This window comes from Oncorhynchus kisutch, linkage group LG22 (assembly GCF_002021735.2).
Source record: "Oncorhynchus kisutch isolate 150728-3 linkage group LG22, Okis_V2, whole genome shotgun sequence".
Lineage (NCBI taxonomy): Eukaryota > Metazoa > Chordata > Actinopteri > Salmoniformes > Salmonidae > Oncorhynchus > Oncorhynchus kisutch.
In genome coordinates, this window is record NC_034195.2 from 41,747,503 (window position 1) to 41,775,360 (window position 27,858).

The following is a 27,858-nucleotide window of genomic DNA, read 5'->3' on the forward strand; positions in this document are numbered from 1 at the left end:
CAACATGCATTAATACAGCATGTGGAGGAGGTATATGTGTTGTGATCAGTCAGCCCCTAGCAGTCCTAGGGTTCCTCAGAGACTTCCCCCAGCCCCAGTCATTCCCCTGAGCCCCAGTAATCCCTTCCCCAGCCACCCCCCCAGCTCCAGTCACTCCCCCCAGCTCCAGTCACTCCCCCCAGCTCCAGTCACCCACCCAGCTCCAGTCACTCCCCCCAGCTCCAGTCACCCACCCAGCTCCAGTCACTCCCCCCAGCTCTAATCACACCCCCAGCACTAGCCACTCTCCCCCAGCTCCAATCACCCACCCAGCTCCAGTCACTCCCCCCAGCTCCAGTCACTCCCCCCAGCTCCAATCACCCCCCCCAGCACTAGCCACTCTCCCCCAGCCACCCCCACCTAGTCACTCCCCTCCCAGCCCCAGTCACCCCCCCCCCCCCCAGTCAATAAACATTGTTTAGAGTAAAAAGGCAGTTGCTATAGAGACAGTTACTAATTAACTGCATTGAGCGGAGGGAGCAGAGGGCTGAAGAGAGGCACTCAGGAGGACCAGAACCTCGCCTCACTCCGCCTCCTCTAGTGAGTAAACTAGGCCGCTCTGCGTCATTCCTCCAGTCTCTCAATGTTCAGATTCCAATGCCACCCAACACGGTACCGCAAAGTACCTCGTCAAACAATGTCTCATGTCGTGAGAGCTCAATCACTGTCTGTTGTCTCATAAGGATGCGACCCGGCGGACAGCAAAATGAAGTTATTGAATCCAGGCCATCTGTGTGGTTCCAGCACTAACTAATGCAAACCATTGTATTTCTATCAACCAACCCACTTAAATCAGCCTAGAGCACCTCTCTGTTTGGGGGATTAGAGGGAGGGCTCACAGCATAGTGATCGTCAACAGGATTTAAAGGCAATGATCCCGCGTTAGCGGAGACTGGATTCATGGTAAACGCTGCATATGTCGGCTCAATTGGAAATTACCTTTAAATTTTGATTGTGCAATCTGTAACGCTTCGGCGATACAGATTCAATTAGAGACCTAAAGTGGCCTTAAGTGTTTTAAATGTTTTTTGAGTAAAATTCCAGAGAGATCATTCTTATGTCTACAGATGGTAAACAAACAATCAACTGAGTCTAGAAAAGATCCAATACTGAGGACCTCAGCCCTACCCTACTCAATAAATGATGATCCTACTCAATAAATCACAACCCTGAAGCAGTCGTGCAAAATTCTATAAACTAAAACTCAGACACAAAGTAGATGACTCTATTTGACTCCATTGTGGGCCAAGAGCCTCAGAAACAACCTGAATACATTATACAGCACAGTATGCATCACTGTTGAATTATACACAACAACGTATAGAAGTACACACACTTATAACTAGCAGAAGTTCACAAAAAGCTCCCAAAGTGCCACAGTGCTGATAATTCAGAAATTAAAAATGTTTCTGGTTTCTCCATATCTTACATAAGATTTCTTACCCAGTAAGAGGCCTGAGTTTGAAACAGACTGTGAGCTTGGGTAGTGAGGTCACATGAGAACAGTGGCAACGAACCATATAGATTATTCAAAGTAGTCACCCGTTGCCTTGATGACAGCTTTGCACACTCTTGGCATTCTCTCAACCAGCAACATGAGGAATGCTTTACCAACCATTTTAAAGGAGTTCCCATATATACTGATCACTTGTTGGCGGCTTTTCCTTCACTCTGCGGTCCAACTCATCCCAAACTATCTCAATTGGGTTGAGGTCGGGTGATTGTGGAGGCCAGGTCATCTGATGCAGTAAGCTATCACTCTCCTTGGTCAAATAGCCCTTACACAGTCGGAAGGTGTGTTGGGTTATTGTCCTGTTGAAAAACAAATGATAGTCCCACTAAGTGCAAAACAGATGGGATGGTGTATCACTGCAGAATGCTGTGGTAGCCATGCTGGTTAAGTGTGACTTGAATTCTAAATAAATCACTGACAGTGTCACCAGCAAAGCACCATCACACCTCCTCATCCATGCTTCACGGTGGGAACCACACACACTCTGTTCACTTGCTCTGCGTCTCACAAAGACACGGCGGTTGGAACCAAAAATCTCACATTTGGACTCAACAGACCAACGGACAGATTTCCACTGGTCTAATGTCCATTGCTCATGTTTCTTGGCCAAAGCTAGTCTCTTCTTCTTATTGGTGTCCGTTAGTAGTGGTTTCTTTGCAGTAAGTCAACCATGAAGGCCTGATTCACGTAGTCTCCTCTGAACAGTTGATGTTGAGATGTGTCTGTTAATTGAACTCTGTGAAGCATTTATTTGGGCTGCAATTTCTGACGTGCAGTTAACTAATGAACTTATCCTCTGCAGCAGAGGTAACTCTGGGTCTTCCTTTCCTGTGACGGTCCTCATGAGAGGGTTTCATCATAGTGGTTCATGGTTTTTACGACTGCAATTGAAGAAACTTTCAAAGTTATTGAAATGTTTCAGATTGACTGACCTTCATGTCTTAAAGTAATGACGGACTGTCGTTTCTCTTTGCTTATTTGAGTTGTTCTTGCCATAATATGGACTTGGTCTTTTACCAAATAGGGCTATCTTCTGTATACCACCCCTACCTTGTCACAACACAACTGATTGGCTTAATTCCACAAATTAACTCTTAACAATGCACACCTGTTAATTGAAATACATTCCAGGTGACTACCTCATGAAACTGGTTGAGAGAATGCCAAGAGTGTGTAAAGCTGTCATCAAGGCAAAGGGTGGCTACTTTGAAGAATCTCAAATATAAAATAACACCTTTTTTGGTTACTACAGTCATGGCCAAAGGTTTTGAGAATGACACAAATGTTAATTTTCACAAAGTTTGCTGCTTCAGTGTCTTGAGATATTTTTGTCAGATGTTACTATGGAATACTGAATTATAATTACAAGCATTTCATAAGTGTCAAAGGCTTTTATTGACAATTACATGAAGTTGATGCAAAGAGTCAATATTTGCAAGGTTGGCCCTTCTTTTTCAAGACCGCTGCAATCCACCCTGGCATGCTGTCAATTAACTTCTGGGCCACATCCTGACAGGTGGCAGCCCATTCTTGCATAATCAATGCTTGGAGTTTGTCAGAATTTGTGGGGTATTGTTTGTCCACTCGCCTCTTGAGGATTGACCACAAGTTCTCAATGGGAATAAGGTCTGGGCAGTTTCCTGGCCATGGACTCAAAATATCAATGTTTTGTTCCCCGAGCCACTTAGTTATCAATTTTGCCTTATGGCAGTCCTTCTCAAATAGTGGGGCGCGCCCCCCTGGCGGGACTCTGAGTAATGCTAGGGGGGGCTCGTGTGACCCCGGGGAACATGCTTTTTTTGCCGCGGGGATTTGTTTTTTTTTTGCACCGAACAAGAGCACACAGCACAGAGCAGGAGATATGAAGTGCAGATAACAAACCCTTAAGAGACACCATGGAAAAATATTTAACAGGGATGAAAAGAAAGGCGGAGAGAGACGGAGATAACGAGACAAACGTAAGTCTCCCGAAAGCTAAGACGAGGAAATATGACGAAGCATATGTAGCGCTTGGCTTCACTGGTACTTCCGGCGCCGACAGAGATGGCCGCCTCGCTTCGCGTTCCTAGGAAACTATGCAGTTTTTTGTTTTTTTTGCGTGTTATTTCTTACATTAGTACCCCAGGTCATCTTAGGTTTCATTACATACAGTCGAGAAGACCTACTGAACATAAGAGCAGCGTCAACTCACCATCAGTACGACCAAGAATATGACTTTCGCGAGGCGGATCCTGTGTTCTGCCTTTCACTCAGGACAACGGAATGGATCCCAGCCGGCGACCCAAAAAAACGACTTCGTAAAAGGGGGAAATGGAGCGGTCTTCTGGTCAGACTCCGGAGACGGGCACATCGTACACCACTCCCTAGCATTCTTCTCGCCAATGTCCAGTCTCTTGACAACAAGGTTGATGAAATCTGAGCAAGGGTAGCATTCCAGAGGGACATCAGAGACTGTAACGTTCTTTACTTCACGGAAACATGGCTCACTGGAGAGACACTATCGGAGTCGGTGCAGCCAACTGGTTTCTCCACGCATCGTGCAGACAGAAACAAACATCTTTCTGGTAAGAAGAGGGGCGGGGGCGTATGCTTCATGGTTAACGTGAGGTGGTGTGATCATAACAACATACAGGTACTCAAGTCCTTCTGTTCACCTGATTTAGAATTCCTCACAATCAAATGTCGCCAGCATTATCTACCAAGGGAATTCTCTTCGATTATAATCACAGCCGTATATATTCCCCCCCTAAGCAGACACATCGATGGCTCTGAACGAACTTTATTTGACTCTTTGCAAACTGGAATCCATTTATCCGGAGGCTGCATTCATTGTGGCTGGGGATTTTAACAAGGCTAATCTGAAATCAAGACTCCCTAAATTTTATCAGCATATCGATTGCGCAACCAGGGCTGGAAAAACCTTGGATCACTGCTATTCTAACTTCCGCGACGCATATAAGGCCCTGCCCCACCCTCCTTTCGGAAAAGCTGACCACGACTCCATTTTGATGATCCCTGCGTACAGACAGAAACTAAAACAAGAAGCTCCCGCGCTGAGGTCTGTTCAACGCTGGTCCGACCAATCTGATTCCACACTCCAAGACTGCTTCCATCACGTGGACTGGGATATGTTTCGTATTGTGTCAGACAACAACATTGACGAATACGCTGATTCGGTGAGCGAGTTCATTAGAACGTGCGTTGAAGATGTCGTTCCCATAGCAACGATTAAAACATTCCCAAACCAGAAACCGTGGATTGATGGCAGCATTCGCGTGAAACTGAAAGTGCGAACCACTGCTTTTAATCAGGGCAAGGTGACTGGAAACATGACCGAATACAAACAGTGTAACTATTCCCTCCGCAAGGCAATCAAACAAGCTAAGCGTCAGTATAGAGACAAAGTAGAATCTCAATTCAACGGCTCAGACACAAGAGGTATGTGGCAGGGTCTACAGTCAATCACGGATTACAAAAAGAAAACCAGCCCAGTCACGGACCAGGATGTCTTGCTCCCAGGCAGACAAAATAACTTTTTTGCCCGCTTTGAGGACAATACAGTGCCACTGACACAGCCCGCAACTAAAACATGCGGACTCTCCTTCACTGCAGCCGACGTGAGGAAAACATTTAAACGTGTCAACCCTCGCAAGGCTGCAGGCCCAGACGGCATCCCCAGCCACGCCCTCAGAGCATGCGCAGACCAGCTGGCTGGTGTGTTTACGGACATATTCAATCAATCCCTATCCCAGTCTGTTGTTCCCAAATCAAATCAAATCAAATTTATTTATATAGCCCTTCGTACATAAGCTGATATCTCAAAGTGCTGTACAGAAACCCAGCCTAAAACACCAAACAGCAAGCAATGCAGGTGTAGAAGCACGGTGGCTAGGAGAAACTCCCTAGAAAGGCCAAAACCTAGGAAGAAACCTAGAGAGGAACCAGGCTATGTGGGGTGGCCACCATCCCACATGCTTCAAGAGGGCCACCATTGTTCCTGTTCCCAAGGAAGCTAAGGTAACTGAGCTAAACGACTACCGCCCCGTAGCACTCACTTCCGTCATCATGAAGTGCTTTGAGAGACTAGTCAAGGACCATATCACCTCCACCCTACCTGACACCCTAGACCCACTCCAATTTGCTTACCGCCCAAATAGGTCCACAGACGATGCAATCTCAACCACACTGCACACTGCCCTAACCCACCTGGACAAGAGGAATACCTATGTGAGAATGCTGTTCATCGACTACAGCTCGGCATTTAACACCATAGTGCCCTCCAAGCTCGTCATCAAGCTCGAGACCCTGGGTCTCGACCCCGCCCTGTGCAACTGGGTACTGGACGTCCTGACGGGCCGCCCCCAGGTGGTGAGTGTAGGCAACAACATTTCCACCCCGCTGATCCTCAACACTGGGGCCCCACAAGGGTGCGTTCTGAGCCCTCTCCTGTACTCCCTGTTCACCCACGACTGCGTGGCCACGCACGCCTCCAACTCAATCATCAAGTTTGCGGACGACACAACAGTGGTAGGCTTGATTACCAACAACGACGAGACGGCCTACAGGGAGGAGATGAGGGCCCTCGGAGTGTGGTGTCAGGAAAATAATCTCACACTCAACGTCAACAAAACTAAGGAGATGATTGTGGACTTCAGGAAACAGCAGAGGGAACACCCCCCTATCCACATTGATGGAACAGTAGTGGAGAGGGTAGTAAGTTTTAAGTTCCTCGGCGTACACATCACAGACAAACTGAATTGGTCCACCCACACAGACAGCATCGTGAAGAAGGCGCAGCAGCGCCTCTTCAACCTCAGGAGGCTGAAGAAATTTGGCTTGTCACCAAAAGCACTCACAAACTTCTACAGATGCACAATCGAGAGCATCCTGTCGGGCTGTATCACCGCCTGGTACGGCAACTGCTCCGCCCACAACCGTAAGGCTCTCCAGAGGGTAGTGAGGTCTGCACAACGCATCACCGGGGGCAAACTACCTGCCCTCCAGGACACCTACACCACCCGATGTCACAGGAAGGCCATAAAGATCATCAAGGACAACAACCACCCGAGCCACTGCCTGTTCACCCCGCTATCATCCAGAAGGCGAGGTCAGTACAGGTGCATCAAAGCTGGGACCGAGAGACTGAAAAACAGCTTCTATCTCAAGGCCATCAGACTGTTAAACAGCCACCACTAACATTGAGTGGCTGCTGCCAACACACTGACTCAACTCCAGCCACTTTAATAATGGGAAATGATGGGAAATGATGTAAAATATATCACTAGCCACTTTAAACAATGCTACCTAATATAATGTTTACATACCCTACATTATTCATCTCATATGCATATGTATATACTGTACTCTATATCATCTACTGCATCTTTATGTAATACATGTATCACTAGCCACTTTAACTATGCCACTTTGTTTACATACTCATCTCATATGTATATACTGCACTCAATACCATCTACTGTATCTTATGCCGCTCTGTACCATCACTCACTCATATATCTTTATGTACATATTCTTTATCCCCTTACACTTGTGTCTATAAGGTAGTAGTTTTGGAATTGTTAGCTAGATTACTTGTTGGTTATTACTGCATTGTCGGAACTAGAAGCACAAGCATTTCGCTACACTCACATTAACATCTGCTAACCATGTGTATGTGACAAATAAAATTTGATTTGATTTTGATTTGACTACGGTGGGAGACAAGGAAAGACCGGTATGTTTACTGTGTCTAAAAATGTTGGCAGCGGACAGCATGAAGCCAAATAAATGAAGGCATCACTTAAAGACATTACACCCCAATCACGCTGATAAGCCGCTTGAGTTTTTTCAGCGAAAACGTGCCGAATATTGCCAACAATCGTCCCGCTTTGTGAATGCTACTTCAATAAACCATCGAGCACTGTTAGCATCATATAAGGTGCCGTACCAAATTGCTCAGTGCAACAACAAAAAACACTCCATAGCAGAGGAGCTGATACTGCCTGCAGCATTAGACATGGTCTCTGTCATGCTGGATGACGCAAGTACTGCAAAAATAAAAACTATCCCTCTGTCCAATGACACTGTCGCCAGACGTATAAATGACATTGCTGACGACCTTAAAGAACAGCTGGTAGATGAACTCAAAGACAAACATTTTGCCTTACAGTTCGATGAAGCAACTGACAGCAACAAAGACTGTTTGTTTATCACTTATGTACATTTAGACATGACAAACTCCCTGTGTGAGGATCTACTGTTTTGTAAATATGTCAGAGACAGAGCCACAGCTGAAGAGCTATTCAAAATGCTGGACTGCTTCCTGACTGAGAATGGGCTAAAGTGGGAGAACTGCATTTGTGTTTGCAGTGATGGTGCACAGACCATGGCAGGGATGAGAAAAGGACTTCAGGCACTCATCAAGAAGGCCTGACCTAATGCTGAGTGGACACACGGTGTTATACACAGAAAAGCACTGGCATCAAGGCACCTTTCCTCTGAATTAAGTGAGGTTATGACTGACATTATAGGTGTAGTCAATTTTATAAAGACCAGACCACTAAAAACAAGAGTCTTCTCTGCTATCTGTGAGGAGATGGGAGCTGAACATCAAGCTGTGCTGTGTCACAGTGAAGCAAGGTGGCTGTCATGAGGAAAAGTCTTGTCCCGAGTTTTTGAGCTCAGAAAGCAGATAAGAATGTTTTCGGAGCAGGAGCACAAGTTTGACCTTGCAGAAAAATGTTGTGATGAGAACTTACTGGCAAAACTGGCCTACCTGAGTGACATATTTGGAAAGCTAAATGAACTAAATCTACAGCTTCAAGGGAAAGATACACACCTCCCTCAGGTCAAAGACCAGATCAGCTCTTTCACTCGAAAGCTTGATGTGGGGCAGGCGACTTGATAAAGGAAATACTGATTCGTTTGAGAACCTGCATGAATTTGTTGACACTACTGACTATGATGCCACCTCAGTGTTTCCATATATTAAGGAGCATATTTCATCACTGATGGGATTCTTTAAATAGTACTTCCCTGAAAACAGTTCCCAATATGACTGGGTGAGAGATCCTTTCAATGCACCAACTCCAACTAGTTTCAGCTCTGCAGAGGAGGACCAGTTCATTGATATGACGTCTGACTCCACATTGAGACTGAGGTTCACATCACAGACACTGAGTGAATTCTAGCTGAGTGTAGAGAGGCAGTATCCACTCTTAGGGTAGAGGGCCATGGGCATTCTTCTTCCTTTTGCAACATCTTTATCTTTGTGAGACTGGCTTCTCTGCTGTTACTGTACTGAAGACCAAGTACAGGTCCCAGCTAAACATTGAGCAGGAGCTGAGAGTTGCAGTATCATGCTTCAAACCCCGCTTCGAAAAGCTGTGCTTTGCAAAACGTGCTCATTGTAGACATTAATCCTGACTTCCTCATTTTGATAAAAATAAATCAGCACAAATTGTTTTATTCATTTTTGTTTTATAGGTGTTTCATATATTGTGCTCCTGTGTTAATGTTGCTGATCAATTTGAATTTCTTATTATTTATTGATTACATTTTATTTTATTTTTCAGTATCAAATGGTCAACAAAATATTTACAGTTTAAATAAGGATTTAATTATTTTTTAAAACATTTCAGGCAAATTGATGCACTTTAAGTCTTTTCTGTTACAGACTAAAAAACTATGTTAATAAAGTTATTCTTTGTTGTAAGTTGATCTCTATTTCTTTCTTTTTTCTTTTTTTCTTTTCTTTAATGTTAATAAGGATACAATGTTATACAGAGATGTACTTATAACAATTTTATAGACAAATGATACTATTTACAGTCGCGGCGGAGAGTTGGGGGGCGTGAAATGTTTACTTCTTCCTAGGGGGGGGAGTAACAGAAAAGAATTGAGCAGCACTGCCTTGTGGTAAGGTGCTCCATCATGCTGGAAAAGGCATTGTTCGTCACCAAACTGTCCCTGGATGGTTGGGAGAAATTGCTCTCGGAGGAAGTGTTGGTACCATTCTTTATTCATGGCTGTGTTCTTAGGCAAAATTGTGAGTGAGCCCACTTACTTGGCTGAGAAGCAACCCCACACATGAAAAGTCTCAGGATGCTTTACTGTTGGCATGACACAGGACTGATGGTAGCGCTCACCTTGTCTTCTCCGGACAAGCTTTTTTCCGGAGGCCCCAAACAATCGGAAAGGGGATTCATCAGAGAAAATGACTTTACCCCAGTCCTCAGCAGTCCAATCCCTGTACCTTTTGCAGAATATCAGTTTGTCCCTGATGGAGAGAAGTGGCTTCTTTGCTGCCCTTCTTGACACCAGGCCATCCTACAAAAGTCTTTGCCTCACTGTGCGTGCAGATGGGGGTGGCAGGGTAGCCTGGTGGTTAGAGTGTTGGACTAGTAACCGGAAGCTTGTTTCTCAATTTTAAAAAATGTGTCAATACTTTGCTCCTTGATAACCAGCGCACTTTTGTATGTTGTAAAAGTGTTACATGGCCGCTGCCCATATCATTGCATAGTGCAGAAAATACATGAGAGTTCAGGGGCCTTGATTTAACAAAGTTGGCGATTTTCACTGTAGTGTCCAAAACACAGTGGGGCAAAAAAGTATTTAGTCAGCCACCAATTGTGCAAGTTCTCCCACTTAAAAAGATGAGAGAGGCCTGTAATTTTCATCATAGGTACATTTCAACTATGACAGACAAATCACATTGTAGGATTTTTAATTTATTTATTTGCAAATTATGGTGGAAAATAAGTATTTGGTCACCTACAAACAAGCAAGATTTCTGGCTCTCACAGACCTGTAACTTCTTCTTTAAGAGGCTCCTCTGTCCTCCACTCGTTACCTGTATTAATGGCACCTGTTTGAACTTGTTATCAGTATAAAAGACACCTGTCCACAACCTCAAACAGTCACACTCCAAACTCCACTATGGCCAAGACCAAAGAGCTGTCAAAGGACACCAGAAACAAAATTGTAGACCTGCACCAGGCTGGGAAGACTGAATCTGCAATAGGTAAGAAGCTTGGTTTGAAGAAATCAACTGTGGGAGCAATTATTAGGAAATGGAAGACATACAAGACCACTGATAATCTCCCTCGATCTGGGGCTCCACGCAAGATCTCGCCCCGTGGGGTCAAGAACCACACGGAGGGACCTAGTGAATGACCTGCAGAGAGCTGAAACCAAAGTAACAAAGCCTACCACTACGCAGCCAGGGACTCAAATCCTGCAGTGCCAGACGTGTCCCCCTGCTTAAGCTAGTACATGTCCAGGCCCGTCTGAAGTTTGCTAGAGAGCATTTGGATGATCCAGAAGAAGATTGGGAGAATGTCATATGGTCAGATGAAACCAAAGTATTACTTTGTGGTAAAAACTCAACTTGTCTTGTTTGGAGGACAAAGAATGCTGAGTTGCATCCAAAGGACACCATACCTACTGTGAAGCATGGGGGTGGAAACATCATGCTTTGGGGCTGTTTCTCTGCAAAGGGACCAGGACGACTGATCCGTGTAAAGGAAAGAATGAATGGGGCCATGTATCGTGAGATTTTGAGTGAAAACCTCCTTCCATCAGCAAGGGCATTGAAGATGAAACGTAGCTGGGTCTTTCAGCATGACAATGATTCCAAACACACCGCCCGGGCAACGAAGGAGTGGCTTCGTAAGAAGCATTTCAAGGTCCTGGAGTGGCCTAGCCAGTCTCCAGATCTCAACCCCACAGAAAATCTTTGGAGGGAGTTGAAAGTCTGTGTTGCCCAGCAACAGCCCCAAAACATCACTGCTCTAGAGGAGATCTGCATGGAGGAATGGGCCAAAATACCAGCAACAGTGTGTGAAAACCTTGTGAAGACTGACAGAAAACGTTTGACCTCTGTCATTGCCAACAAAGGGTATATAACAAAGTATTGAGATAAACTTTTGTTATTGACCAAATACTTATTTTCCACCATAATTGGCAAATTAATTAATTAAAAATCCTACAATGTGATTTTCTGGATTTTTTTCTTCTCATTTTGTCTGTCATAGTTGAAGTGTACCTATGATGAAAATTACAGGCCTCTCTCATATTTTTAAGTGGGAGAACTTTCACAATTGGTGGCTGACTAAATACTTTTTTGCCCCACTGTATTTCAAGGTGTCGGGAGCAACTGCTTGCATGCGCATTACCACTCCACTATGTCTCCCTGTCATGGGTTTTGCACCATCAGTACAGATACCAACATGAGCAGCAGCTACGTTTGACTACACACTGACCATTGTTGTAATTTCCGTGAGAGAGTAATGGTTAATGTGATTGGATGTTAATTATTTGACTAGGCTACCTGTATTTGACATTGTGGTGTTACTTCGCTGAACACTAGATGGTTTAATTTTATTTTTGGGAGTGAAACGAGGCTACTCAGGTGAGAAAAAAAACTCACCCAAATGTATAGCCCTGTTGAAAAAATATAAAAGGACTGTTTGAAAATGTTGTTTAAAAAAAAATGTGAACACCATTTTTATATGGCGTACCCCACGGCATTGCACATGCCCTGTACACAGTTTGGGAATACCTGTTATAGTGCAATTAATGTATTGTTTAGTGTTGTGGCTTTGCTGGCATGCACCTAAAACATTATTATTTTTTGCCCCACCAAGATTTACATGCTAAAATCACCACAGCATGAGAGCTTATCTCGTTCCCAAACACTTCTGACCAAATGTGCGAAGAGTCTGGTGGACCAACTTGTCAAACTTGGCCTTCATTAGCCAATACAGAAAGATCAAGAGAATCTCCCGGCGCATAGGCATTGGCTTAATCTACCAACCAATCATCTCCCACAACACCTTCCCCCCCTAACCCTCACCATACCTCACAGTTGTGTGATTCACAGAAATGTAATTATGACAAATTCTTCACTCAGTAGGTCACTCCCATAGAATTCTATGGTCACTCCCACTAAGGCCTACTTTGAATCATTGATTTCCTAGGCTTATGTGCACTGTGCGAAATAGGCTGGGGACGAGGTTACATGAGAGCAGACAGAAGTGAGGAAGAGTGAGGGAGTGTGTGTGTGAGAAACAGGGGAAGGGGGAGGGGGGAGAGTGTACAGCGCAGCTGGTGGCAGACATAAGACCATCTGCTCCCCAGTAATGGTTCACACTAGCTTTAGTTCTAAACCCCTGCCTCCCTCCTGGAGCACTCAAGGCCTCCAGCAGAGACTGACTGGTCGCATCTCTCCCTAACTTACAGCACTTTCACACTCTCACTAACTTCCAGAAACACTGTACAGTATATGTGTTCCTTCTAATAATTCTAACTAAATTTAGCTCCCACATTCTCCACTTCTGTGAACAATAGCGCAGGTCTAACAGCCTTCGTTGGGGTTCTTCTCTTCCTCCTTCCTCGTAGCCTACTCACCATACATCTTTCCCTCGTCTGAGAGGATGATTTTCCTGCGCCCACAGGGGGGGTAGATGGCCAGCGCCTCCTGGAAGCTCTGTTCGATGTCGGGGCTCCACACCCCCTCGGGGTCCCCGTCCATGCCCTTGTCGGCCTCGTCGCTCATCCTCTCCATGTCGTCTGCAGGGCTCTCGCTTCCGCTCCAGCTGCTATGGTCCATGGTGGCAGTGCGCTCGTCCAAGCCCAGGCCCTGAGCACACTAGGGGGAGAACATGGAGAGGAGCAGTGGAACAGACAGACAGACAGTCAGTCAGTTAGTTAAAGAGCAGAATGTAAACAAATTATTTATATATACACACTAGATGACTGTTGATGGTGCTGTGTTGAAGCCACCGTGCCTCCATCTTGGCACTCCCCCAACATTGTATTTTTTTTTGGCAAACTATAGAAATGCATTTATTAAGGTCTACATTTGTTTTTGCCACACATATTATATTACAGATACCTTAATGCATACTTTTAAATGATATTATGTGAACAAAACATAAACATGTAAATATTTTCCCATGTTACTGGTTGAATCTGTGTTTGAAATTCACAGCTCGACTAAGGGACCTTAAAGATAATTGTATGAGTGGGGTATAGAGATGAGGTAGTCATTCACAAGTCAATATTTAAAACTATGATTGCACACAGAGTGAGTCCATGCAACTTATTATGTGACTTGTTAAGCAAATTTTTACTCCTGAACGTATTCAGACTTGCCATAACAAATGGGCTGAATACTTACTGACTCAAGACATTTCAGCTTTTCATTTTAATTTCAATTGTTAAAATTTCAAAAAACATAATTCCACTTTGACATTATGGGGTGTTGTGTGTAGGCCAGTGACAATCTAAGCCATTTTAAATTCAGGCTGTAGCACAACAAAATGTGGAAAAAGTCAAGGGGTGTGAATACTTTCTGAAGGCACTGTATACGTGCATACAGTGGCTTGCAAAAGTATTCACCCCCTTGGCATTTTTCCTATTTTTTTGCCTTGCAACCTGGAATTAAAATAGATTTTTGGGGGGGTTTGTATCATTTGATTTACACAACATGTCTACCACTTTGAAGATGCAAAATATTTTTTATTGTGAAACAAACAAGAAATAAGACAAAAAAAACTGAAAACTTGAGCGTGTATAACTATTCACCCCCCCCCCCCCCCCAAGTCAGTACTTTGTAGAGCTACCTTATGCAGCAATCACAGCTGCAAGTCTCTTGGGGTGGATGTCTCTAAGCTTGACACATCTAGCCACTGGGATTTCTGCCCATTCTTCAAGGCAAAACTGCTCCAGATTCTTCAAGTTGGATGGGTTCCGCTGGTGTACACAACAATCTTTAAGGCAAACCACAGATTCTCAATTGGATTGAGGTCTGGGCTTTGACTAGGCTATTCCAAGACATTTAAATGTTTCCCCTTAAACCACTCGAGTGTTGCTTTAGCAGTATGCTTAGGGTCATTGTCCTGCTGGAAGGTGAACCTCCGTCCCAGTCTCAAATCTCTGGGAGACAAACAGGTTTCCCGCAATAATTTCCCTGTATTTAGCGCCATCCATCATTCCTTCAATTCTGACCAGTTTCCCAGTCCCTGTCAATGAAAAACACCCCCACGGCATGATGCTGCCACCACCGTGTTTCACTGTGGGGATGTAGTTCTCGGGGTGATGAGAGGTGTTGGGTTTGCGCCAGACATAGCATTTTCCTTGATTTTAGTCTCATTAGACCAGAGTACCTTCTTCCACATGTCTCCCACACACCAAACGTGTTTGCTTATTTTTTTCTTTAAGCAATGACTTTTTTCTGGCCACCCTTCTGTGAATCCCAGCTCTGTGAAGTGTACGGCTTAACGTGGTCCTATGGACAGATACTCCAATCTCCGCTGTGGAGCTTTGCAGCTCCTTTGGGGTTATCTTTGGTCTCTTTGTTGCCCCTCTGATTAATGCCCCCTAGTTTGTGAGTTTTGGTGGCCAGCCCTCTTTTGGCAGGTTTATTGTGGTGCCATCTCCTTTCCATTTTTTTATAATATATTTAATGGTGCTCCGTGGGATATTCAAAGTTTTGGAATGTTTTTTTATAACCCAACCCTGATCTGTACTTCTCCAGAACTTTGTCTCTGACCTGTTTGGAGTGATCCTTGGTCTTCATGGTGCCCCTTGCTTAATGGTGTTGCAGACTCTGGGGCTTTCAGAACAGGTGTAAATATACTCAGATCATGTGACACTTAGATTGCACACAGGTGGACTTGAACTAATAATGTGACTTCTGAAGGTAATTGGTTTCACCAGATCTTATTTAGGGGGCCCTGAACAAGGCAGTTAACCCACTGTTCCTAGGCTGTCATAGAAAATACGAATTTGTTCTTAACTGACTTTTAAAAATTTCACTTAACCAATTTTTTTCATTTCACTTCACCAATTTGGACTATTTTGTGTATGTCCATGACATGAATTCCAAATAAAAATCCAACCTGTAATTTAAATTACAGGTTGTAATGCAGCAAAACGCCAAGGGGGTGAATACATTTGCAAGGCACTGTAGCTACAGTTGAAGTCAGAAGTTTACATACACCTTAGCCAAATACATTTAAACTCAGTTTTTCACAATTCCTGACATGTAATCCTAGTAAAAATACCCTGTCTTGGGTCAGTTAGGATCACCACTTCATTTTAAGAATGTGAAATGTCAGAATAATAGTAGAGAGAATGATTTATTTCAGCTTTTATTACTTTCATCACATTCTCATTGGGTAAGAAGTTTACTTACACCAAATTAGTATTTGGTAGCATTGCCTTTAAATTGTTTAACTTGGGTCAAACGTTTCGGGTAGCCTTCCACAAGCTTCCCACAATAAGTTGGGTGAATTTTGGCCCATTCCTCCTGACAGAGCTGGTGTTTCTGAGTCAGGTTTGTAGGCCTCCTTGCTTGCACACGCTATTTCAGTTCTACCCACAAATTATCTATGGGATTGAGGTCAGGGCTTTGTGATGGCCACTCCAAAACCTTGACTTTGTTGTCCTTAAACCATTTTGCGACAACTTTGGAAGTATGCTTGGGGACATTGTCCATTTGGAAGACCCATTTGCGACCAAGCTTTAACTTCCTGACTGATGTCTTGAGATGTTGTTCCCATGTGCAGTTGCAATCCGTAGTCTGGCTTTTTATGGCGGTTTTGGAGCAGTGGCTTCTTCCTTGTTGAGTTGCCTTTCAGGTTATGTCGATATAGGATTCGTTTTACTGTGGATATAGATACTTTTGTGTATGTTTCCTCCAGCATCTTCGCAAGGTCCTTTACTGTTGGTCTGGGATTGATTTGCACTTTTCGTACCAATGTACGTTCATCTCTAGGAGACAGAACTTGTCTCCTCCCTGAGCGGTATGCTGGCTGCGTGGTCCCATGGTGTTTATACTTGCTTACCATTGTTTGTAGAGATGAACTTGGTACCTTCAGGCGTTTGGAAATTGTTCCCAAGGATGAACCAGACTTGTGGAGGTCTACTATTTTTTCTGAGGTCTTGGCTGATTTCTTTTGATTTTCCCATGGTGTCAAGCAAAGAGACACTGACCTTGAAGGTAGGCCTTGAAATACATCCACAGGTACAAATGATGTCAGATGCTTCTAAAGCCATGACAACATTTTCTGGAATTTTCCAAGCTGTTTAAAGGCACAGTCAACATAGTTGATGTATGTTAACTTCTGACCAATTGGAATTGTGATACGGTGAATTATAAGTGAAATAATCTGTCTGTAAACAATTGTTGGAAAATGACTTGTGTCATGCACAAAGTAGATGTCCTAACCGACTTGCCAAACTATAGTTTGTTAATTAACAAAAAATTTGTGGAGTGGTTGAGAAATGAGTTAATGACTCCTACCTAAGTGTATGTAAACTTCCGTATTGGACACCATACATGATCTGCATTGGCTGTGAATGACAATAAAAGAGAAAACAATTGTAATATTTGCACATTGTTATTTTAGCAGAAAGCAGAATACTGAAGTATAATTACAAGCATTTGATAAGTGTCAAAGGCTTTTATTGACAATTTACATGAAGTTGATGCAAAGAGTCAATATTTGCAGGGTTAACCCTTCTTTTTCAAGACCGATGCAATCCGCCCTGGCATGAGGTCAATTAATTCTGATGGCAGCTCATTCTTGCATAATCAATGCTTGGAGTTTGTCAGAATTTGTGGGTTTTTGTTTGTCCACCCGCCTCTTGAGGGTTGACCACAAGTTTTCAATGGGATTAAGGTCTGGGGAGAATCCAGGCCATGGACCCAAAATATTGATGTTTTGTTCCCCGAGCCACTTAGCTATCAGTTTTGTCTTATGGCAAGGTGCTCCATCATGGAAAAGGCATTGTTCATCACCAAACTGTCCCTGGATGGTTGGGAGAAGTTGCTCTCGGAGGAAGTGTTGGTACCATTCTTTATTCACGGCTGTGTTCTTAGGCAAAATTGTGAGTGAGCCCACTCCCTTGGCTGAGAAGCAACCCCACACATCACATGAATGGTCTTAGGATGTGTTACTGTTGGCATGACACAGGACTGATGGTAGCGCTCACCTTGTCTTCTCCGGGACAAGCTTTTTTCCGGATGCCCCAAACAACCGGAAGGGGGATTCATCAGAGAAAATAACTTTACCCCAGTCCTCAGCAGTCCAATCCCTGTACCTTTTGCAGAATATCAGTTTGTCCCTGATGTTTTTCATGGAGAGAAGTGACTTCTTTGCTGTCCTTCTTGACATCAGGCCATCCTCCAAAAGTCTTTGCCTCACTGTGCGTGCAGATATACTCACACCTGCCTGCTGCCATTCCCGAGAAAGCTCTGTACTGGTGGTGCACCGATCCCACAGCTGAATCAACTTTAGGAGATAGTCCTGGCGCTTGCTGGACTTTCTTGGGCGCCCTGAAGCATTCTTCACAACAATTGCACCGCTCTCCTTGAAGTTCTTGATGATCCGATAAATGGTTGATTTAGGTGCAATCTTACTGGCAGCAATATCCTTGCCTGTGAAGCCCTTTTTGTGCAAAGCAATGATGACGGCACATGTTTCCTTGCAGGTAACCATGCTTGACAGAGGAAGAACAATGATTCCAAGCACCACCCTCATTTTAAAGCTACCAGTCTGATATTCGAACTCAATCAGCATGACAGAGTGATTTCCAGCCTTGTCCTCGTCAACACTCACACCTGTGTTAACGAGAGAATCACTGACATGATGTCAGCTGGTCCTTTTGTGGCAGGGCTGAAATGCAATGGAAATGTGTTTTGGGGATTCAGTTCATTTGCATGGCAAAGAGGGACTTTGCAATTAATTGCAATTCATCTGATCACTCTTCATAACATGCTGGAGTATATGCAAATTGCCATCATACAAACTGAGGCAGCAGGCTTTGTGAAAATGTATATTTGTGTCATTCTCAAAACTTTTGGCCACGACAGTACATAATCCATATCTTAATTTGTCAATAAAAAACTGGCCAGATGAAGCTGATGCTAAGCTACAGGACTGTTTTGCTAGCACAGACTGGAACATGTTCAGGGTTTCCTCCGATGGCATTGAGGAGTACACCACATCAGTCATTGGCTTCATCAATAAGTGCATCGATGACGTCATCCCCTCAGTGACCGTACGAACATACCCCAACCAGAAGCCATGGATTACAGCCAGCATCCGCACTGAGCTAAAGGCTGAGATGCTGCTTTTCAGCCTACCAGACGAGCTAAACTACTTCTATGCTTACTTCGAGGCAAATAACACGGAAACATGCATGCAAATAGTCTGGGTAGCCAACACTAACACTGAAACATGCATGAGAGCACGAGCTGTTCCGGAAGACTGTGTGATCATGCTCTCCACAGCCGACGTGAGTAAGACCTTTAAACAGGTAAACATTCACAAGGCTGCAGGGCCAGACTGATTACCAGGGCATGTACTGCGAGCATGCGCTGACCAACTGACAAGTGTCTTCACTGACATTTTCATCCTCTCCCTGTCAGAGTCTGTAATAGCAACATGTTTTAAGCAGATCACCATAATCCAAGAACACTAAGGTAACCTGCCTAAATGACTACCGACCCGTAGCACTCACGTCTGTAGCCATGAAGTACATTGAAAGACTGACCATGGCTTACATCAACACCATCATCCCAGAAACCCTAGACCCACTCAATTTGCATACCGCCCCAACAGATCCACAGATGATGCAATCTCTCTTGCACCTGTGTTGCCCTTTCCCACCTGGACAAAAGGAACACCTATGTGAGAATGCTATTCATTGACTACAGCTCAAAGTTTAACACCATAGTGCACTCAAAGCTAATCAATAAGCTAAGGACCCTGGGAGTAAACACCTCCCACTGCAACTGGATCCTGGACTTCCTGACAGGCTGATCCTCAACACAGGGGCCCCTCAGGGGTGTGTGCTCAGTCCACTCCTGTACTCCCTGTTCACTCATGACTGCACTGCCAGGCACGACTCCAACACCATCATTAAATTTGCCGATGACACAACAGTGGTAGGCATGATCACAGACAACGACGAGACAGCCTATAGGGAGGAGGTCAGAGATCTGGCCATGTGGTACCAGGACAACAACCTCTCCCTCAACGTGATCAAGACAAAGGAGATGATTGTGGACTACAGGAAAAGGAGGACCTAACACACCCCCATTCTCATCGACGGGGCTGCAGTGGAGCAGGTTGAGAGCTTCAAGTTCCTTGGCGTCCACATCACCAACAAACTAACATGTTCCAAGCACACAAAGACAGTTGTGAAGAGGGCACTACACATCCTATTCCCCCTCAGGATATTGAAAAGATTTGGCATGGTCCTCAGATCCTCAAAAGGCTCTACAGTTGCACCATCAAGAGCATCCTGACTGGTATGGCAACTGCTCGGCCTCCGACCGCAAGGCACTACAGAGGGTAGTGCGAACGACCCAGTACATAACTGAGGCCAAGCCTCCTGCCATCCAGGACCTCTCTACCAGGCGGTGTCAGAGGAAGGCCATAAAAATTGTCAAAGACTCCAGCCACCCTAGTCATAGACTGTTCTCTCTGCTACCGCACGGCAAGCGGTCCCGGAGCGCCAAGTCTAGGTCCATGAGGCTTCTAAACAGCTTCTAACCCAAGCCATAAGACCTGAACATCTTGTCAGCCCCGTCGACCCAGACTATTTGCTTTGCCCCACCACCCCCCCTCTTTACACCACTGCTACTCTCTGTTGTCATCTATGCAAAGTTATTTTAATAACTCTACCTACATATACATACTACCTCTACTAACCGGTGCCCTCGCACATTGACTCTGTCCGGGAACCCCCTGTTTATAGTCTCGCTATTGTTAATTTACTGCTGCTCTTTAATTACTTGTTACTTTTATCTCTTATTCTTATCCAGATTTTTTTTAAACTGCATTGTTGGTTAGGGGCTCGTCAGTAAGCATTTCACTGTAAGATCTACACCTGTTGTATTCGGCGCATGTGACTAATACAATTTGATTTGATCTACACTGATTGAAGTGACTTTCTGGAGATGGCCACACAGCTGCAACCCTCCCCTCATTCTCATCCAGTTGCCGAGCAGCAACGCCTTCTTCTCAAACAAGATCCTATTCATGTAGCCCGCTTTTTGGTAAAGAGCAACTATAGCATTAACATGTTTCCTCTAGAATGTCAGTACACTAGAGGATCTTGTGTGTGTGTGTGCATGCGTGAGTGTGCGTGGGTGTGTGTGATTGATAGGGGTGGAGGCTGCTGTTAAAGAATCTCACACAGAGTAGGCATAGCTTTGACTCAATTAGTTTGTGTGCCGAGTGCTGACACGGCACAACTAACTCCTGCTATTGGTGGGGATGGAAAACGTTCCATTCCAATCACTAAATGAGTGGTCTTTTATTTCTCTCCCCCTGACAGAATTATGAACGGAGTTAGTAAATCACTTACCGCTGATAAATAAGGGTTGTCAGATGTTGAATTAATAATTTAAAATACCTTCTCCTTTCGTTAGTTTGACATAGTAGCATGATTTGAGGAGTAAATGGCAGAGATAGCGGGAGAGGATTCAATAAGGTAAACAAAGAATAATGTTAACTTAAAGGGACTCTTTTGGCATTTCAGAATCTGTCGGCAGATATATTTATGCAAAGGACAACAGTGACACTCAGAAGCGTTTTGGAGATGCCTAGCTACCATACTCCTCACTGCCCAGCAGGATATCTGGCTGAGGTTTTCCTCCACACTCCCACAAGTGTCTTTCCCAGAACCCATCTCTCTAGGAAGTAGAAAGAGGCTTACAGCACCTAACGTGATAAAATATTAAGCTCTTTCCTGTGGCACAGCCACACGCATATGTGGTACATACTGTACATATGTGCGTGGCAACCATAGACATACATATTCACAGCCCACCAAAGTTCAAAATATAGGCATTTAGGAACACACAACGATGGCTGCCTATGTTATTCATTCTAAACCATAAAAATAATTATATGTTTTGTATAATATATGAGTAACATATGCATTTAGTACTCATACTAAATGAGAATTAGTGTGTGACACAAGGATGTTTTCTGTAATAAGTAAATCCCTACAGATCAGCATTGTGGTGTTGAATTGGCAAAGAACAGAATCCTATGAGAGTAGTCACGTCACTGTAATGAAAACTAATTAACCAGGGCCTTGATTATTTCCAGTTCGTGTGGGCCGCTGGAAAAGCCCCCCCCCCTGATTTCTAGAATACACCAACTATGATTTTTATGAGCAACAAGAGGGCAAATTTTTACAAGTCTGATGATTTGTTTCTCAATGTTAACATTTTTACCGAGTTTTCAATATCATAGTAGAAGAGTGTATAAATGGTTGAGCTCTTCCTGTGGGAAAAAAACTAAACATTAAGAAGAGAATCTGAATTTACTCATTTGGGTCTGATGTTTGGACATGGTTGCTCTGTTATGTTGCGATGGTACACAATGCGGGGCAATGTCTCAGCTCAAACAGTCTTTCTGCTCCACTGATTCTCTACTAATGCAGGGCAGGAGGGAGGGGGACAAGGGGAGCCAGAATGTTGTGATTGGTACAAATTGGCCGTGCTAGATGCTGGAGTGGGACTGCTTGTCCGAGGCCCCAGTGGCAGATGGGAGAGGGAGATTATTCATGCAGCAATATACTGTGGTTATACTTACACTGCACTTCATCCTCCAGACAGGGACAGGGACAGGGGCAGCCTTCCAAACAAACGCCATGACATGAATGCGATTCCACAGAAACAGGGCATACATCCACACCAGGCAGCCGTCTCGCTCTGTCATTCTCTCCCTTGTCTGCTCTAATTCCAGCTCTTCTGGGGCTACCTCGATGTATGTGCAGGGAAATAAGGAGGTCGCCAGACAGTGTGTTGTAATGAAATGTAATGATATGTATGAGTGTTTGCATCACCAGGGGGTTGATCATGTTACCACTGTAACAGTAAACACAAGCAGCAGTGTGGTCCTGACTGAGATGTTCTCTCTCTTGGAAGCTGCATCCATCTAAAGTGAAGCCAAAACACATAACACTGCCTCCATGGCATCCAATCTTCTGCAATTTCTGGGAAGCTGTTTCCCACAAGGGCAGTGTGAAAACACTTCAACACAACATTACTAAATGGACATGGCCATGCCTGAAATGATGTATAGTGGGATGTTTCTCTATTAATCTGTCCATTGAACAGGAATTGGACTCCCGAAAGAAATAGGGCTTAAAAAAAAATATATATATCCATATAAGCACACAAAGATGGCAGTTACAAAGCCTGTACATATTTCTGTGAACACCACTGACAAGGTTATTCATAATACAATTTAGCATTTTGTAATTATGAAATGAGACGTACGTGTATAAATACGTACAGATTTAATACAAAAGGGTTAATTATCTACAAGAGGCTACAAACAAAGGATGTTCTTAGATCTTTTCCAACATATTACAAGCAAGCGTTGAGAAAAAATGCTTTTATCCCGTGCTATTCAGACCATTTCTACTGATAACATGAATTACTTATGCACTGCTATTAGTTTATGGGTCTATCATAAGGCTGGAAATTCAATTAGGAATGACCTGACAATCCCTTCTTTCATGCTTTTCTCTGTCAGATATATCTTTGCATTTCAATAGCATGATGCATCAGTGAAAGAGTGTGCCCATCTTGTTCAGTGTGCCATTACAGCACTGGGCTAAGTGAGACACGGCTCCTTTATCTCTCTGGGGAGGCCTCAGCACAATGCCATTATTTCAATATCCCTCCACCTGAACGGGTCTATTTACTACCCTACTATGCCATTACACTCTACACATCCTTCATAATTGGAGAAATGGAGAGGAGAGGATGCAAAAGCCAGAATATTTCTGAAATGCTGACTTCTGCCTCCTCATCTAAGTCCTGTGGATTGCACTGCATTTGATGCAATTGGAGTTACACTACATTCATAACAAGATGTGGGACCTAATCCTATGATTTAAAAAAAAATGTCATGTCTGACTGATAGGAGCGTGCCCTCCTTCTTCCAACACCTGACAGAGAGAGACGTCCTCATTGCCAGAAGAGACTGGTTCTCAGTGAGCACAGCTGGATGAAGCTCCAGTCCATTCACAGCTCCAAATGACATGACAAATGATAACACCATCCTTAGAGGTGCAGCTCTCAGCTTCTGCCGCAACACCACAAAGACCACTAACGAACCCCCCAGTCCTAACCAGGTTGCTCTGTCCTGTAAGACAGCAGTAACAAGGTCAGTGATGTGGCAGAGGACTGTTGCAACACTTCTTAATAAGACAGATACAGGCAGAGACACAGGCTATTCACAGATGTTCTGAGGTTTCTACTGAATACAAAACACACTGGCTAATTATCACTGGCTGTGATAGGAAATCAAAATGTCAGTCCATTCAACAGCTACCTAAGTCTGAGCAGATTACGACATACCACAACCCCCTGACTGCACACCATGGAAATGCTCTTATTAGTGATATAAAGAGAGGGAGACGTAGGAACATGTGCCTTCCAGGGTTTAGAAAGGGCTGGAGTTAGACCCTGCATGTTATAACATAATACAAGGAGGCTGCACGACCTAATGCAGGTCACTCTAAAGACTAATCAATTTAAGTGAATTTGACCAATATTAAACACAGTATGTAGCTTCTTTTTGGAGTCTGACGTCTATCATTGTCTATCTAGAGATAAACTGAATTCCACCACGATGAGTCATTCAGTTCAAGTTCAGTCAATTCAGATTACTAGTGATACCTTCAGATACATTTATTGTATGCTGGAAAACTGGGAACAAGAACATTAAAATAGAAACCTTGTCTTAATTTTGTGTTAAATATTCAATGTAAAGATTGATCTGACTAGCACACATTCCTGAACCATTTCATTCTAATAATTGAAACGGGCGTATACAAAAACATTATTATTTTCGTTCATCATACAATATTATTTGAAATCTGTAGTAGCAAACCACACAGAACAATTTCAATGTCCTTACTTATTGCTTCACCCTGACGCAAAACACTGTGGTGCTGCATTTCTTTCAAAAACAAACCTAACACACAAATGGGAAATCTATTTTGACCGCACTAAATTAAAAAGATGTTGCTGTTTCCAGGCAACAACTTAATTTATGAATGGTTCTTGAGAGAATTATGTAAAAACAGAACATTTTGTTGAGGGAAAATAATCTTCAGCTATAAAAAGCAACTGCCATAGTTGATCCACTTGTGCCTTACACGATCCATGTGTGTCATGTCTACAGTTCCCTCTAAGGTTCTGAACTGTTGACGATGTCCAGCTATCGGGCTCTGAAGTGATCAGTGACCAAGCTAACCTGGCAGCATAGTAACTCTTTCAGGATTCAGGCCCAGTCAGACAGCTACAGTAACAGGCTACTTCACTATATGAGGAGAGGAGAGCGTGTGTCTCCCCTCCAGCAGTGTCATGTCATCCCACCCACGTGCTAATGACTTGGAGGTGAAAAACAACCCTCTGGAAACTTTTGTTTGCTGTCCAACTGCCAGCCAGTGCAGATTTCCATTGGATTGGTTCAAGTGAGGTTCGTCTCTGAACTATGGAGGAGTCAATAGCAATACTATAGTACTGTACACTGAGTGTACAAAACATTTCCTCTTTCTATGACATACATAGACTGACCAGGTGAATCTAGGTTAAAGACATGATCCCTTATTAAAATCAGTGTAGATGAAGGGGAGGAGACAGGTTAAAGACATGATCCCTTATTAAAATCAGTGTAGATGAAGGGGAGGAGACAGGTTAAAGACATGATCCCTTATTAAAATCAGTGTAGATGAAGGGGAGGAGACAGGTTAAAGACATGATCCCTTATTAAAATCAGTGTAGATGAAGGGGAGGAGACAGGTTAAAGGATTTTTAAGCCTTGAGAAAATTGAGGCTGTTCTGAGAGAAAAGGGCGTGCAATTAAATATCAGGAAGGTGTTCCTAATGTTTTGTACACTGTGTATATTCTGAACAGTCAAGGTTCTGTCAGAGAAATCAAAACTATGTTGTGCAATGTCCAGCTGTAAACGACAGTTTGTTGCTTTAAAGGTACTGTCACGCCCTGGTCTTAGTATTTTGCGTTTTCTATATTTATTTGGTCAGGCCAGGGTGTGACATGGGTTTATTTTGTGGTGTGTTTTTGTATTGGGGTTTTAGTAGGTATTGGGATTGTGGTTGAGTAGGGTTTTCTAGCATAGTCTATGGCTGCCTGAGGCGGTTCTCAATCAGAGTCAGGTGATTCTCGTTGTCTCTGATTGGGAACCATATTTAGGTAGCCTGGGTTTCACTGTGTGTTTGTGGGTGATTGTTCCTGTCTCAGTGTGTTTGTATTCACCAGATAGGCTGTATAGGTTTTCACATTCCGTTTCTTGTTTTTGTATTTTGTCGTGTTTATTCATTTCATTAAACATGTATCGAACTAACCACGCTGCATTTTGGTCCGACTCTCCTTTGACGGAAGAAAGCCGTAACAGGTACATTTACAGCATAGCCTATATTATAGTCTTTAAACACAACAAGACTGATGGAACAGATCAAGACATTTTGTTTAAAATGTTGCTAAACTATTATTTCTTCAAATTATATATTAAGCAATGTGCACACAGCATTTTGTGAGTGTTCCAAAATGTAGGTAGCCTGGAAAATACCATTCTAACGTACACCACGTGTCAGTGGTTTGTATGACAGAGATAGAAATAAATATCTGTTAAGCATTTTGATAGATGAGAGATCTAAAGATGCAACAACTAGGATGTGATGCTAATTAGGCTAATCATTCATTGATCATGCGAGACATTGATTAAGCTAAACTTTATTAAAAGACACTGACTGGTTTTCTGATCTACACCCCAAGCTTCCATGATATAGTTTGACAGTTTGTGGAGGAATTCTTCAGTTGTGCAAACCCACAGTTTCATCAGCTGTCTGGGTGGCTGGTCTCAGACGATCCTGCAGGTGAAGAAGCCGGATGTGGAGGTCCTGGGCTGGTTCTGAGGCCAGTTGGACGCACAGCCAACTTCTCTAAAATGACATTGGATGCGCGTTTTATTGAACCCAGCCCAAGGTGCACCTGTGTAATAATCAATGTTCCCTCTAAGCTGCGCTCGGGCACGTAATAGCCCCGAGACTGCCGCGCAGAAGAAATATCAGCCCATGGAGAGAAGGACAAGATTGATCTTTACTCAACTTTTATGTTTTCCCTGTTAATAACAATCAATTCATAAAACGACTCAAATCATGGACACTCTTACTGACCGTTGTGGCTGCTTTGCATGATTTATTGTTGTCTCTACCTTCTTTCCCTTTGTGCCGTTGTCTGTGCCCAATGTTTGTACCATGTTTTGTGCTGCTACCATGTGTTGCTACCATGTTGTCATGTGTTGCTGCCTTGCTATGTCGTTGTCTTAGGTCTCTCTTTATGTAGTGTTGTGCTGTCTCTGTTGTCGTGATGTGTGTTGTGTCCTATATTTATATTTTATTTATGTTTTTATTTTTAATCCCGTCCCCGCAGGAGGCCTTTTGCCTTTTGGTAGACCGTCATTGCAAATAAGAATTTGTTCTTAACTGACTTGCCTAGTTAAAGGTTAAATAAAAATCAAATAAAAAAAATATACAACAAAAATCAGCTCCTCCCTCGGCTTTTTGGCCAACCACCTATGAGTCGAGAGCGCAGATGATAGGTCTTGGGGGAGCGCACAGACCAGTCGAAAGCAACAAATGTGGAGGAGTGAGCTGAGAATGGGTCCAGCAAGTGCACATGCAGCGGGGGTGCACAAATTGAACTTGAGTTTCAAGTGTGACTGAGTGAGCAGAACATTATTGCCGCACACAAAGTATTCATTTGAGAGCAGAGATGTTTATTTTTATGGAGATAGAGTTGAAGTCAGAAGTTTACATACACTTAGGTTGGAATCATTGAAACTCGTTTTTCAACCACTCCACAAATTTCTTGTTAACAAACTATAGTTTGTCAGTTAGGAGATCTACTTTGTGCAAATTTTTTCACTTATAATTAACTGTATCACAATTCCAGTGGGTCAGAAGTTTACACACACTAAGTTGACTGTGCCTTTAAACAGCTTGGAAAATTTCAGAAAATTATGTATTGGCTTTAGAAGCTTCTAAAAGCTTCTACCTTTGTGCCTCACCTTAGTAATTTGGTCTATCTTCCCCTCTTCATTTCACCTACTGTTCTGACTTGGTAGTGCACATGTAGCCTACAGCCTGTTTTTGAGAAATGTAATCATTGAATATTGTAAGAGCTTTCATTGTCTGCTTATATGCCCCCTTTATTTATCCTACGGTTCTGACTTGG

The 27,858-nt window shown here is 43.5% G+C and overlaps 1 protein-coding gene across 2 annotated transcripts in view; it reads right to left on the reverse strand.

The window, feature by feature from the left end:
• tead1a (TEA domain family member 1a) overlaps window positions 1–27,858 on the reverse strand; it is a 100,387-nt gene that overhangs the window by 51,808 nt on the left and 20,721 nt on the right. For both annotated transcript variants that reach the window (XM_031801990.1, XM_031801989.1), the window contains exon 3: window positions 12,962–13,202. In XM_031801990.1, the coding sequence (XP_031657850.1) occupies window positions 12,962–13,163 (202 nt within the window). In that variant the 5' untranslated portion in view covers window positions 13,164–13,202. The remainder of the gene's footprint in view (window positions 1–12,961; window positions 13,203–27,858) is intronic.